At 41.3% G+C, this 14,993-nt stretch overlaps 1 protein-coding gene across 4 annotated transcripts in view; it reads left to right on the top strand.

Annotated features, from left to right (window-relative positions):
- OTOF (otoferlin) overlaps window positions 1-14,993 on the top strand; it is a 762,055-nt gene that overhangs the window by 698,943 nt on the left and 48,119 nt on the right. For all 4 annotated transcript variants that reach the window (XM_030198653.1, XM_030198655.1, XM_030198656.1 and 1 more), the window contains 3 exons: window positions 1,449-1,478; window positions 3,132-3,257; window positions 3,531-3,597. In XM_030198653.1, coding sequence (XP_030054513.1) covers window positions 1,449-1,478; window positions 3,132-3,257; window positions 3,531-3,597 — 223 coding nt within the window. The remainder of the gene's footprint in view (window positions 1-1,448; window positions 1,479-3,131; window positions 3,258-3,530; window positions 3,598-14,993) is intronic.

The following is a 14,993-nucleotide window of genomic DNA, read 5'->3' as shown; positions in this document are numbered from 1 at the left end:
TGTATCCGTGAGGAGAGCAGTATTCTATAAATTCACACATTCAATAGGTGCATAAATTCAAGTGACCAATAGAGAATAAAGGGGAATCTGTGCTCTCTTATTTTTATTTTCACATCTCCTGTTTATGTAGGGTACATTACAACTTGGCTCATAGGTGAGGCATTTGGTGATTGATCAGTTTTTCAATGGAGAAATTCATGTGTTAGATTGGATTACTAACAGAATGACCCAGATATATAGTACCTAATAATGAACCAACTTCAACCTTATGTTCATCTTATGCTGTTTAATTCAAATATTTCTTCTTCCAAATGCAATCAAAACTTGCAACCTCAACAGCCCTGTGGCATATGGGGAGTGTAGGTAACCCTTGTAAACACACTCAGCAACCGTATACAAGTATGGTTTATAGGATTCTCTAATTAATCAACTAACACTTTCACACAATATACAGCACAATATTTTGGGTCATGCTACATAAACTGAATTACTTATATGTTATTGCAATCATTGAAACTGCAGAGAAAAATTGCATTGGTCTGCATCAGAAAATGTGCTGATTTATATAGTAAATCTGTATTGCTCTGTTAAGTCATGCTTTAAAACGACCTTTTATATCCAAGAGAGCAGGACATATGCCACCTTGAGACTTCTGCCCTATGTTGGTTTCCAGTATTTGGCTTCCCCTTGATTCATCTCCTTTTATAGGTGTAAAACCAGGTCTGACTCAACCCACTACTTTTGACAAGGAGCTATGTGTTCACTTTAGTTGTCAGGTGACTTCACTCAAGGTTTTGTCTTAGTAAGATATCACAGAGTTTCAGTAGATATTTTTTACTTTATGAAATGGAAACCCTTCACTAATTCCAGTATCCAGCACACATGCTATCCTCCAGTCTTTTCAGAAAGGAAAAGTCCTATACCCTGTTTTGATAGTTCTGCTCCCTCCCATTTTGCTTGTATTGAACATCTGCATAGGGATCAAGGAGCCATGATCTTCAACATATATGGACCATTTGAAACAGGAACATATTTTAAACACGGTGTTGGGCATGTCATAGAAACCTGCCAACTCCTGCTTTGGAACATTTGTATGTAACTGGTCAAAAAATGTCATGTCATGAAAGTTTCCTAGACATTCAAATATATACACTACGTAGCAGAAATATACAATGACTAGGTGAGATTTGTAGTCTAGCATTAATCATTATGTTTGATTAGTTTTATCAGCTTTTTGTCCTATTAAAACTTGTTTTTCATCACCCAAATTACCAGTGTTTATGGAAGATCTCTGTTACCTTCATAGATGTGTGTTTATTCTCCAGCTCTTGCATGTTGTCTGCATGGTGATTGTTTTTCATCTGTAAAGCCACAATGTCTTTTTATTTTATTAATTTATTTATAATCTTGAATTTTCCCTTTCATTTTGTTTTATTTCTGTGTAACAGAACTCTGATGCTGTTGTTAAAGTTGATGTGGTAAGTTGGTAGTTTTGTTGATTTGTTTTATTCATTATATTTTTCTCATGTCTTTTTGTATAACCTCCAAACAATAGCATAACATAGTAAGGGAAGGAGACAGACAGCTTTCCATCTTTTGGGCCGCTCCGCAGTGTAGGAAACCATAAATGAGACCTTTTGGCATGCTTTTGTTGGCTAGCTTTATGACTTACAGCTAATACCAACATGGTTTACCTTTTTTTAAAAACCCGGTTACTGTTTATGGAATTTGAACTTCATGAGTTGACATCATTATATAATTAACATTCTATCATAAGCCCTCCCTCATACTCCTAGAGTTTATTTTGCCTAGGATTCAGAATAAATCATGAACACCTTGAGATTTCATGCACAATAAGTAATAGAACAAGAATACAGCTAAGGTGAAGAAACATGGTGCTCTCCAGAAAGTGCATAAATCTGTCTAGTATCAAAATCTTATTTTTAATGTTTTATCTGATTGGCTCTGTTGCTCCCTCTCTTTCCCTCCTCCTGTTTCAGTCGTGCATTTTTTAAGTCTTCCTCATTCATGTTCCTGCTATTTTCATTGTCACTTTTCGTTGCTGGTTCTCATGTACACTATTATTGTGTTCTGTTCCTCCCACAACTCGGGCATTCGGCACACACTCAGACGTATCAACCCCCGCCCCCTTCAAAACCACACTACAAGCCGTATCTTCGATAGAATTGGATTTATTTTGGCCACAGCCAGGAACATCAAAATTGTTACAACTTAAACAAATTACATTACATCTTCTAATAATCATTATGCCAGCATGCATTTCTACCCGGGTACACAGCTTCTACACGTAGTTGCATATTCTGGGCCACAGGCCAAGCCGTACCAAGCCCCTGTGGCCCCCCTGTGCTGTTTTCCAAGCACCCGACGTCACTTGGTGCCTCCCGTTGAAGGAGGCACCTACCACATTTACAAAATGACGTTCTAAGCCTCCCGGCCATCGAAGCCAGGAGACAAGCTGTATGCACGTTGTTTCCTTATAACAAGGCTGCTCACATGCAAGCCTACCATTTGCATCAACTTGATAACTTTCCACACAACTCTTTCTGCAGCAGTAGTTACCCCAAACTTGTAACTGTTATGTGTCAAGCTGCTGTGTACCCATTGCTGGCTGTGGGTAAACATTGTAGTCTAAAGCCTCGTTGCGACAAATCTTGCCTCTCAAGTGGGTGGGCGGGTGGGCGTTGCTCTTCTCCTGCCTCCAAATTCAAAAGCACGTCCTGTGCAGTTCGAATTCCTCTCTCTTCATCCCTTGCTCCTCCCCTTCTTTCCTGCCCCCTCCCCTTGCTACCCCTTGTTTCCCTCCCACTCCCTACCTCTGCTCTCTAGCTGGCCCTCCCTGTACCCACCCCCACACTTCTGTCTTCGCTGGCCTTCAGCCCGGTTGTGGTCGCCCCCCCCCCCCCTTTAATGGGTGTGCCTGGTTCTTTCTCTGTCTCAAGTCTTCTTGGTCTTTATGTACCTCTTCCTTTTTCTCATTCTCCTTTCATTTCTTCTCCCATTCATTTTATTACTCTTTTACTTATGCTTTCACGTTCTCCATCTCCTTTACAATTTCTCTGGTTCATGTATCCTCTTTTATTCACCCTGTGCCTTCCTTTCTGCTCTGACAGAGTGAAGAAGAAAAAGAGAAAAAAAAGAAGAAAAAGAAAGGAGAAGAAATCGAGGAAGAGGAACCAGATGAGAGCATGTTGGATTGGTGGTCCAAATATTTTGCCTCTATTGAAACACTTAAAGAGGTGAGCCCTCAACCCTCATTTTCAAAACACTTAGACTTGCAAAGTTCCATAGGTTACTAACGGAACTTTGTAAGTCTAAGTGCTTTAAAAATGAGCGCCTAGAGCTAAAACCTAAAAGAAGCATCAGTGAATGCATGTCTTTATCGGTCTAAAAGACTGTGGGACTGCACACATGTGTGATTTGGCAAACAGTGAGCATGGCCACTGCTGGCTCTCAGTTGAGCCGCTAATCTTTCTTTGCTTCTAACTCCCGGCTCCTTTGTATATTTTCAGCAACTGCGTCAACAGGAAGCAGCAGCGGCAGAGGCCGAGGAAAAGGAAGAAATGGAAATTGCAGATGGTAATTTTATTGCAGAAAAGATCATCCCCAATGAATGAGATGCTATAAAAACAGACTTAAAAAAAACCAACCTCTAGATCACAAAGCCATCATTTGGCCTCCCCAGCTTTTCCAATAATTCCCTAGTATAGTTTTCAACCCTTCCTATCCCTTATTCACAAAAGCACAAGGCTTCATTGGCTTGAAGTTCCACGTCATCAAAGGCAAGCATAACCAGTTGTATGATTTCTTAACTTTTATTCCGTTGCATATTATTTTTATTATTTGCAAAATTTAAAATGCTGCATTTATTTCTGCAAGGTGATTCTGAACGTTGACAGTGCAAGAGGTGTGGAATAATAATAAAATACAAAAAAGACCAATCTCATTATTAGGTATAATCATACTAGTAGAGGATAGGTGAAATTATTCACAATTTGATTACTGCTTTATAAAAAGAGCAATGGTTGCTCACTTATTGCAGAAAGGTGAGAAACATCAGGAAAGGCAAAGGGAAATGGACTTGATAAACCGCCTTTCTGTAGTTGCAATCAAAGCAGTTTACATATTATATACAGGTACTTATTTTGTTCCTGGGGCAATGGAAAGTTAAGGGCCCCTTTTACTAAGCTGTGTAGGCGCCTACGCGCGCCCAGTGCGCACCAAATTGGATTTACCAACTGGCTACCATGTGACCCTTGCGGTACTTTCAATTTTGGTGCATGTCCGCTACATGCATCTGAAAAATGTTTTTCTGGCGCACGTAGTGGACACGCGCAGGTCATTACCACCCAGATTCTTTACCGCTAGGTCTATGGTTGGTGGTAAGATCTCAGACCCAAAATGGATGCGTGGCAATGTTGAATTTGCCGTACGTCTATTTTCGGCAAACATGTTTAAAAAGGCCTTTTTTACAGGTGGGCTGAAAATGATTCTGGGCGCGCCCAAAACCCGTGCCTACACTACTGCAGGCCATTTTTCAGCGCACCTTTGTAAAAGGACCCCAAAGTGACTTGCCCAGACTCACATGGCGCTAAAATCAGAAGCATAGCCAGGTTGTGACACCAGGGGGAACAGAGAGGTGCATGTGTGCACTGTGTGGGTGCAACGGCTGTTTGTGGGAGCAGTTGCTCCCCTGGTACCCCACCTAACTACACCACCAGCTAAAGTGGGAATTGAACCCAGTTCACCAAGATCAAAGCCTGCTCCACTAACCACTCGGCTACTCCTAGCACACGCCCAACTAACACCCCATGAACAGAATATCCTAACAAGTGACCATACCCCCCACCCTAAATGTACAAATAGCACTACCGATAAATAAAAAAGGGCTGCTTTTAAAGCTGCGGTAAGCATCAATTTTTGGATGTACGCGCGCTACCAACGTGCTGGGGTGAATAGTGGGCATGTCCTACGCTAATCGGTTACCACAGCTACATTTCCACATGCTAACTGATCAGCACATGGTTAGCATGTGAGCCCTTACTGGCCATAAAATAGGTAGTTGTAGGGGTTCATTCACTAATGGGAAAATTAGAGGGTGGCCATTAATACTGAAAATAGAAAAATCGGCCATTTTACCCCTTTGGGAACTTAGTGCATGGGAATGACCCGCATAAGGATGCCCTAAGGCCACTTTTTACCGCAGTTTAGTAAAAAGCCCCCCAAATTAAATTAATTAGTGAAAAAACTAGCATAGTTATGTTCGACTTATGTCTTTGTCAAGAGAACAAGTGTAAGGAAAGTGAAAACTTGTCAAACTGAAGTGTAAGAAAAGTGAAAACTTGTCAAACTGCACTTTAAGCCTTAAAGCTTTCAAATTTGGGTTCCCAGAACTTCACATAAGGTCCTGTTTACTCAGTTGCGCTACTGCTTGATAACATGTACTAATTCCAGCATTAAGGGCTTTATTCTACAAAGTTTATGCTCCTAAATTTATGCTCCTAAAATTTACACTCCTAAATTTATGAGCACAATTTATGCTCCTAAATGTATATAGGAACATAGATTATGCTCGTAATTTAGGAGCATAAATTTAAGAGCATAAACTTTGTAGAATAAGGCCCTAACTGCCTAAGGTGGAATGGGCAACAAATGGGCTGAAAGCATGCCTTACAGTTAACATGTGGTAATATACCACTAATTAACTGTTCATGCAGCAAATGATGCAACACAGTTAGGGGTAGCTAACTGTATTGCATTATGTGCAATGCAGATAATGTGTGGTACAAGACATTTCCTCTATGTTAACTATATGAGAAGATGCTGGGAATGCACCCAACTGTTAACACAGAAAGATTGTAGTCACCAGCGGCGTAGCAAAGGTGAAGGCGGTCCGCCCCGGGTGCACGCTGCTGGAGGGTGTAGAGAGCAGTCGTGCTCCTGTCGGCTCCGCTGGTTTCCTGCTCCCTCTGCCCCGGAACAGGCTACCTGGGGAGGGGGGTGTCGTGCTGCACCCTGGGGGGACGGACGATCCACCCCGGGTGGTAGCCGAACTAGGATCGCCACTGGTAGTCACTGCATGTTAATTTTGACAATTAACACGTTAACTGCAAAATCTTATCATGTGACTCTGGGCAAGTCACTTAACCCTCCATTGCCCCATGTAAGCCGCATTGAGCCTGCCACGAGTGGGAAAAAGCGCAGGGTACAAATGTAACAAAACAAAATAGGCCATATGAGGAGCAATTCTATAACTGGGGGCTAAAGTAAACAGGTACCATGTCTATTGTAAACTGGCAATTATGCATACTATTTCCAGTATAGAATACTAGCCTAAATTGGCATAAGTGCACCTATATTGAGGCCTGGCTAGTTACGCCAGGTCTACAGCTGGTGTAAATAATAACACCTAAATGTGCTTCTTTAGCATGTAATTTAGAACGTTCTGGCCCGCCTATGTCCTGCCCATAATTCTCCCTCATGAATGTCCCCCTGTACATTTACATGCCAAGAAAGTGCTATTCATTAATTTTTAAGCTGGGGCCACTTTGAATTCTAATGAGCTGAAGGAGCGCCTTCAAATATTTTCCCATGTGGGGCTATGACACTGCTGACCAGTGTGTGTCAATGACATCCATCCCCACCAGCCTACCTTCAAACTTCATCCCGCCGGGGTTTCCTCAAGGTTGTGAGCATTTCTAAATGCATTCTCTTTTGTCTATTGAGAAATGCCTTGTCCTTCATGCATGCGGCTCTTCCCCCCATCCACTTTCCCCTTTCTGTCCTGAGCCTGGTGTAGAGAGGCAGAGTAGCAGAAAAAAAAGACAATGGGGGCCACCCCAGAGGTCTGTGGGGGCTGCCACTGGCCCCTTGGCCTTGAATTGAAGAACAGAGTGCTAAGGCATTTGTGTGCATACCTTGTATAATACCACTGAGCATAAAGCTCACATATACATGCATGTCTATACAGGGATTCAATAAAATATGCACACAACTGGTGCCTAACTTTATGAACCCTTTTATAGAATTAGGGAGATAATCTTTAACCTACCTAAGCTTGCAAGCACACTCTTACTTAGTTTATACATTTGAAATACCGTGGTTGCACATCACCATTCAAGATTACAGATCCATTAGAATACGGTCTCAAAAAATAATGCAGTAACATCTTTGGATAATTTTAATATTGGACACACTCTGTAAGGAATTCAGTTTTCTCCATGATCAATGTGAATAGTAGATAATTTGAGGTCATTTGATACAATCTTTCATACATTACTGCTCCCAGTGGGGCTGGCAAATTGTAGAGGATCAGCTTAAAGAATTTCCAAAACAACAATTTTATAGTGATATTTTAGTCAATATTGAGTAAGTTGCATGAGCTGTCATGCACATTTTGAAGTAATGTACAATGCACAAAGCGTGTCTTTAATTTTCAGAGGGGGCTTCCTGAAGAGTAAAAGGTCGGTAGTGTGGTGTAGTAGACTCTTTTTAAATGAAAGAATATAGTTTTGAATCTAACTAAACAAATTATCCTACTTTGAATACGACATATTGGACTATGTAGTAATTTAAGGTAATGTTGAAGCACTGTGGTCAGCATTATCTTTAAATGTGAGCCTCAGTGCACTGCATATCTGGGTATAAGGTAGAGCGCTGGCCCCGGATAGTTACCTGATTAGGAAAAGACAGACTTTTTGCTGTCCTGTTTACTAGGTAATGATCCAGGTTACGAGCACTGGATATCAGCAGTACCTAGATAACTTCTGGCTACACCCTGGACCATCCTGGCTGTCAGAGATGATTTTTAGTGACGTTTATCTGGATAATGCCACTGATGACCACTGACTGGCCCCAGTGAGCGCTAGGTTTCTGGTTAGCAGGTGCCGATAGCCAGCTTTGAATATTGGGTGGGCCCATTATTGCTAACATATAAACCAACACAAAATGTTCCTAGTGATGACACAAGACAAACACCAAAAGTCATAAATCATCACATGGAAATATCAATTTCACTATGATAGAATCATAAATAAAACATTTTCAAAAAATGGACCGTCAAATTTTAGCAGCTCTTCCGTTATTTATTCCAAGAGCTCCAAGTTTGCATCATTATCGATCCATAATGTTACTCAAGTGAACATGTGGACAGAAAAATAATTTGTGCATAAAGTACTTTTTGTGACAAAAGTATCCTATATACTTGAAAACATTTTTATAAGAAAAAAGCTATTTAATACTTAGTTTCAATAATGGAGAATTCCTCTCCCATAGCAAACCAAACACCCTACACAATGCTGTGTTTCAAGATGGTCCCTCTGCTTCCTCCAGTCACTTCAAGCAGAGCCGCATGTGAAATCTATAACGCTATTCGGCAGATCTGTTAGAAGTAAATGCAGCTCTGTCTGCAGTGACTGGATAAGCTCCTCCCTTGAAGCAGAGTGGCTTTCTCGAAACACGTTATTGTATTGGGTGTGAAACAAGCAGTAACTACATACAAAAGTCCCATGAGAAAAAGAAGTACACTCCAAAAAGTGGAAAACAAAGGAAAGCTGGACAGACTACAGGATCAACAGAAAAAGTTTATTACTGCAATGTATAAAAAGTAACACAAAATCGGTACTTAAGACTCCACACGGCACCATATTTCAGCACAGATGTGCCTGCCTCAAGAGTCTGATAAAATGGGAGTAGAAATGATGGAGTAGTCTTTAAAAAGACCATGTATACATGAATGATGCACTATTTAAAACACTAGTATAATGTAACACCAAATACTCCCGTAAAAACAATGAGAAGGAGACCGGAACACACGCCCTACCATAAGTACATAAGTACATAAGTAGTGCCATACTGGGAAAGACCAAAGGTCCATCTAGCCCAGCATCCTGTCACTGACAGTGGCCAATCCAGGTCAAGGGCACCTGGCACGCTCCCTAAACGTAAAAACATTCCAGACAAGTTATACCTAAAAATGCGGAATTTTTCTAAGTCCATTTAATAGCGGTCTATGGACTTGTCCTTTAGGAATCTATCTAACCCCTTTTTAAACTCCGTCAAGCTAACCGCCCGTACCACGTTCTCCGGCAACGAATTCCAGAGTCTAATTACACGTTGGGTGAAGAAAAATTTTCTCCGATTCGTTTTAAATTTACCACACTGTAGCTTCAACTCATGCCCTCTAGTCCTAGTATTTTTGGATAGCGTGAACAGTCGCTTCACATCCACCCGATCCATTCCACTCATTATTTTATACACTTCTATCATATCTCCCCTCAGCCGTCTCTTCTCCAAGCTGAAAAGCCCTAGCCTTCTCAGCCTCTCTTCATAGGAAAGTCGTCCCATCCCCACTATCATTTTCGTCGCCCTTCGCTGTACCTTTTCCAATTCTACTATATCTTTTTTGAGATACGGAGACCAGTATTGAACACAATACTCCAGGTGCGGTCGCACCATGGAGCGATACAACGGCATTATAACATCCGCACACCTGGACTCCATACCCATCCTAATAACACCCAACATTCTATTCGCTTTCCTAGCCGCAGCACACTGAGCAGAAGGTTTCAGCGTATCATCGACGACGACACCCAGATCCCTTTCTTGATCCGTAACTCCTAACGTGGAACCTTGCAAGACGTAGCTATAATTCGGGTTCCTCTTACCCACATGCATCACTTTGCACTTGTCAACATTGAACTTCATCTGCCACTTGCACGCCCATTCTCCCAGTCTCGCAAGGTCCTCCTGTAATCGTTCACATTCCTCCTGCGACTTGACGACCCTGAATAATTTGTGTCATCGGCGAATTTAATTACCTCACTAGTTATTCCCATCTCTAGGTCATTTATAAATACATTAAAAAGCAACGGACCCAGCACAGACCCCTGCGGGACCCCACTAACTACCCTCCTCCACTGAGAATACTGGCCACGCAATCCTACTCTCTGCTTCCTATCTTTCAACCAGTTCTTAATCCATAATAGTACCCTACCTCCGATTCCATGACTCTGCAATTTCTTCAGGAGTCTTTCGTGCGGCACTTTGTCAAACGCCTTCTGAAAATCCAGATATACAATATCAACCGGCTCCCCATTGTCCACATGTTGCTTACCCCCTCAAAAAAATGCATTAGATTGGTGAGGCAAGACTTCCCTTCACTAAATCCGTGCTGACTTTGTCTCATCAGTCCATGTTTTTGTATATGCTCTGCAATTTTATTCTTAATAATAGCCTCCACCATCTTGCCCGGCACCGACGTCAGACTCACCGGTCCTATAATTTCCCGGATCTCCTCTGGAACCCTTCTTAAAAATCGGAGTAACATTGGCTACCCTCCAGTCTTCCGGTATTACACTCGATTTTAGGGACAGATTGCATATTTCTAACAGTAGCTCCGCAAGTTCATTTTTTAGTTCTATTAATACTCTGGGATGAATACCATCAGGTCCCGGTGATTTACTACTCTTCAGCTTGCTGAACTGACCCATTACATCCTCCAAGGTTACAGAGAATTTGTTTAGTTTCTCCGACTCCCCCGCTTCAAATATTCTTTCCGGCACCGGTGTCCCCCCCAAATCCTCCTCGGTGAAGACCGAAGCAAAGAATTCATTTAATTTCTCCGCTACGGCTTTGTCCTCTTTGATCGCCCCTTTAACACCATTTTCGTCCAGCGGCCCAACCGACTCTTTGGCCGGTTTCCTGCTTTTAATGTATCTAAAAAAATTTTTACTATGTATTTTTGCTTCCAACGCTAATTTCTTCTCAAAGTCCTTTTTTGCCCTCCTTATCTCCGCTTTGCATTTGGCTTGGCATTCCTTATGATCTATCCTGTTACTTTCAGTTGGTTCTCTTCTCCACTTTCTGAAGGATTGTTTTTTGGCTCTAATGATTTCCTTTATCTTACTGTTTAGCCACGCCGGCTGACGTTTAGTCTTTTTTCCCTTTTTTCTAATACGTGGAATATATTTGTCCTGAACCTCCAGGATAGTGTTTTTAAACAGCATCCACGCCTGATGCAAGTTTTTTACTCTGCGAGCTGCTCCTTTCAGTCTTTTTTTCACCATTTTTCTCATTTTGTCGTAATCACCTTTCTATAGTTAAACGCTAGCGTACTTGATTTCCTAGTTTCACTTCCTTCAATGCCAATATCAAAACCGATCATATTATGATCACTGTTATCAAGCGGCCCTCGTATCGTTACCCCCTGCACTAGATCATGAGCACCACTAAGGACTAAGTCTAGTATTTTTCCTTCTCTTGTCGGCTCCTGAACTAGCTGTTCCATGAAGCTGTCCTTGATTTCATCAAGAAATCTTATGTCCCTTGCGTGTACAGATGTTACATTAACCCAGTCTATATGCGGGTAATTGAAATCCCCCATTATTATTGTGTTGCCCAGTTTGTTTGCGTCCCTGATTTCCTTTAACATTTCCGCATCCGTCTGTTCGTCCTGGCCAGGCGGACGGTAGTACACTCCTATCACTATCCTTTTCCCCTTTGCACATGGAATTTCAATCCACAGTGATTCCAAGGAGTGTTTTGTTTCCTGCAGAATTTTCAATCTATTTGATTCAAGGCTCTCGTTAATATACAATGCTACCCCTCCACCAATACCTGACATTCTGTTTTTACCGGAGTATTTGGCATTACATTATACTAGTGTTTTAAATAGTGCATCATTCCTGTGTGCACTGTCTTTTTAAAGGAAAGTGACAAAAGCAGATGAGTGGTAGATATTAAAACTTTTATTAATTTTAGTCAGATTCTGATACCATATTGAATATGCATTTTATTATGTCATGTCATGGTCATTTATTTATATATTTATCATTGCAATTATTATGATTTTATATTATGTTTGTTTCTAGTTGTCCTTTAATTAATTTGTTGTTTTTAATTTTAGTATAATTTAATTTATTGCTTTGTAGTCCCTGAGGCAGCCCTTTTTTGGGCGAAACATGGCCAATGTCGGGCGATGCAAGGAGATTGCTATTTTACATGAATAAAAGTTTTAATATCTACCACTGATCTGCTTTTGTCACTTTCCATCTTGGAGCTTGTGGATCGACTGCCTTTCTGTTTTGGGGGGACCTGTCTTTTTAAAGACCATTCCAACATTACTACTCAATCTCATTTTTACTCCCATTTTATCAGACTCCTGAGGAGGGCACATCTGTGCCGCCGATTCATGGTGCCGTGTCGAGTCTTGAGTACCAGTTTTGTTTTACTTTTTACAAATTGCAGTAATAAACTTTTTCTGTTGATCCTGTGATTTTTCCAGCCTTCCTTCGTTTCCCACTTTTTAGAGTGTACCTATTGTGTTGAGTGTGGCATACTATGAAAGAAGAATTCTCCATGATTGAAGCTTAAGTATTTTTTTCAAGTATATATGATAGTTTTGTTGCATAAAGTGAATTTTGCACAAATTATTTTTTTCTGCACAAGTGAAAACATAAGTAACATTATTTATTTATTTATTTTATTGCATTTGTATCCCACATTTTCCCACCTATTTGCGGGCTCAGTGTGGCTTACAATACATTGTAGTGATGGAAGTACAATCTGTTACAACATAATTATGGTTACATTATGAGGCGTTAAGTTAAAACAAAGTCCAGGTATCGTTAAGGAGAATAAAACAATGGCAAAGAACAACAAAACAATAGAAGAACACCAGATACTGATCAGGCAGCAAAGCAATAGCGAGAGATCGTTCGGGTATAATATTTTCTGTTTTTTACCTGTAAATTAGGTTTAAACGTGTTAAAAATTGCGGGGGATAAAAGTACAGAAGAGAATGTACAGAAGAGACAGGGACCGATGATGATACAAACGTGATAATGGAACAGCTGCTAAACTTTGATGGTTCATTTTTTAAAAATATTTTATTTTTTCATTCTGTCATAGTAAGGTTGATATTTGTATTTGATGATTTATGACTTATGGTATAATATATAAATCAAGCATTTCAATACAGCTGTTTTAGAATTCTGTCAATGTTTGCAGCAATAGGATTTTCCTATATATTAATGATTGCTACTGTGACCGATGAAAATTATAATTTCTGCTGGAATGTTTGATTTGTTGTCTCAGTTTGTATTTTGGAGCATTTTCTCGGTGTCTGTCTGAGTCCTGTGATGTCCTAGGAATGACCTTGTGCTGGTATGAGATTGTGTCTCGTGGTGTCTCATCTCTCTTTGCCAGCAATGACTGAGAACATGCAGTCTCTGCCCATTAGCATGTCTTTCCATTTCACTCTGCATTGTGTGTGCTGATCCAGTATCCTCATGCCCTTCATATTCACACGGCAAAGAGTCCATGAAAGTTGGCTTTAAAGACCTGTAATAAAATTGACCACCCTACATGGCAAGATTTTGGGGGGGGGTAAAAGTTAAAACCATTATTCTAAGGGTTTTCATCAAGAGTCTTCTAGGCATCAGCTCCTTTAAAAAATAATAATAATCCTTTACTTGAAATGGAAAGAGTTTGTGGGGATCAACACAACCACTTTCTGAGTAATGATGTACACACAAAACAGCTTGATATATAGTCGTGGGTGGGCTCGAATGGGCAGGGGCCCACCCAGTTTAGATTCAGGCCCACCCAGCAGCAGCGCACCCTTGTGGTAGCTGATAGGAATCCCCAAGCCCAAACAACTGAAGACATTCTCCAAATGTGCCCACAATTTCCTGCTTTCAAGCTCGGCAGTTGGTGACCGCATTCCTGCACCACCACCACTGGTGCACTGCTCAAGTTCCGCTTTAGCGCAGACATTAAAACTGAGCATGTATGGCTGCTGGCGTTGGTGGTGCAGGAACATTGATGCTGACTGCTGAGCTTGGCTGCAGAGCATTCTGGGCACCTTTGGAGGAGGTCTTCAGGTAGTTAAGCTGCAAGAGGGAGGGTAGGGGGCAGAGAGTGAGGGGGTGGAGAAAACATTTCACGCCAACCCATTTTTCCTGTAGGCCTACCCAAAATTCACCATCTGGCTATGCTATTGCTATATAGGAAGGAATTTGAAATAAACAGAAAAAGAATGGAGAAGCCTACAAAAAGAGAGTAACTAATAGCAGGTGTTCATTAAATGCTGACTGTTGCCAGCTAAATTAGCCCCGGATATCCAGTGCTAGGCAATGTCCAGGCACTGGCATTGAATATCCGATGCTAAGTGAAATTGCAAAGGCTGCTAGAACTTATTTGTGTTCTGGCTGATATTCAGCTGGGACCCACAAAGGACACTTATGCAGGCCCCAGCTGAATATCGGCTGGGACCTACATAAAATCCATTTTAATCTTTTGGGATCTAGCCAGGAGCTTGTGACCTGGATTGGCCACTGTTAGAAACAGGATACTGTTCTTGACGAACCTTTGGTCTGTTCCACTATGGTAACGCCTATGTTCTTATGTACTTCTCTTCCTCCTGCTCTGATCCTGATTCTGTTCTCCACCCTTTCTCCCTCCCTCCCAACCCCAAAGCACATCAAGACCCCTGCCCCCCCCTCCGAAACACATCACAACCCCTCACACCTCCCTCCCAGGCCTTCCTTTGAATTTATTGGTGGTGTGGTGGGGTCCTGTGGACAGAAGTGATAACCGCTCACTCCTGCCTGGTGCAGCTTCTTGCAGAAAATGGCTGCCACAATCTCCAGTGGCAATCTCATAGTACTTCGAAGGGAAGCATAGCCTAGAACTGTTTGGAAATAAGTCAACTGATATATTTCAATAAGTAAATGCCCTACATAAGGGCTCATTATGGAATAATCTCACATTGGAATGGATCCAGTTCCAAAGCTGTTTTTGTGGCGAGGATAACTAAAATACCTCTCATACAGGTAGGAGCAGTTGATAAGGTTGATCATTGCCTTACTAAGGCAATGAACAACCTTATCAACTGCTCCTACCTGTATGAGAGGTATTTTAGTTATTCTCGCCACAAAAACAGCTTTGGAACTGGATCCATTCCAATGTGAGAT

This window comes from Microcaecilia unicolor, chromosome 3 (assembly GCF_901765095.1).
Source record: "Microcaecilia unicolor chromosome 3, aMicUni1.1, whole genome shotgun sequence".
Taxonomy (NCBI): domain Eukaryota; kingdom Metazoa; phylum Chordata; class Amphibia; order Gymnophiona; family Siphonopidae; genus Microcaecilia; species Microcaecilia unicolor.
This window is presented reverse-complemented; position numbering and strand designations above follow the sequence as displayed.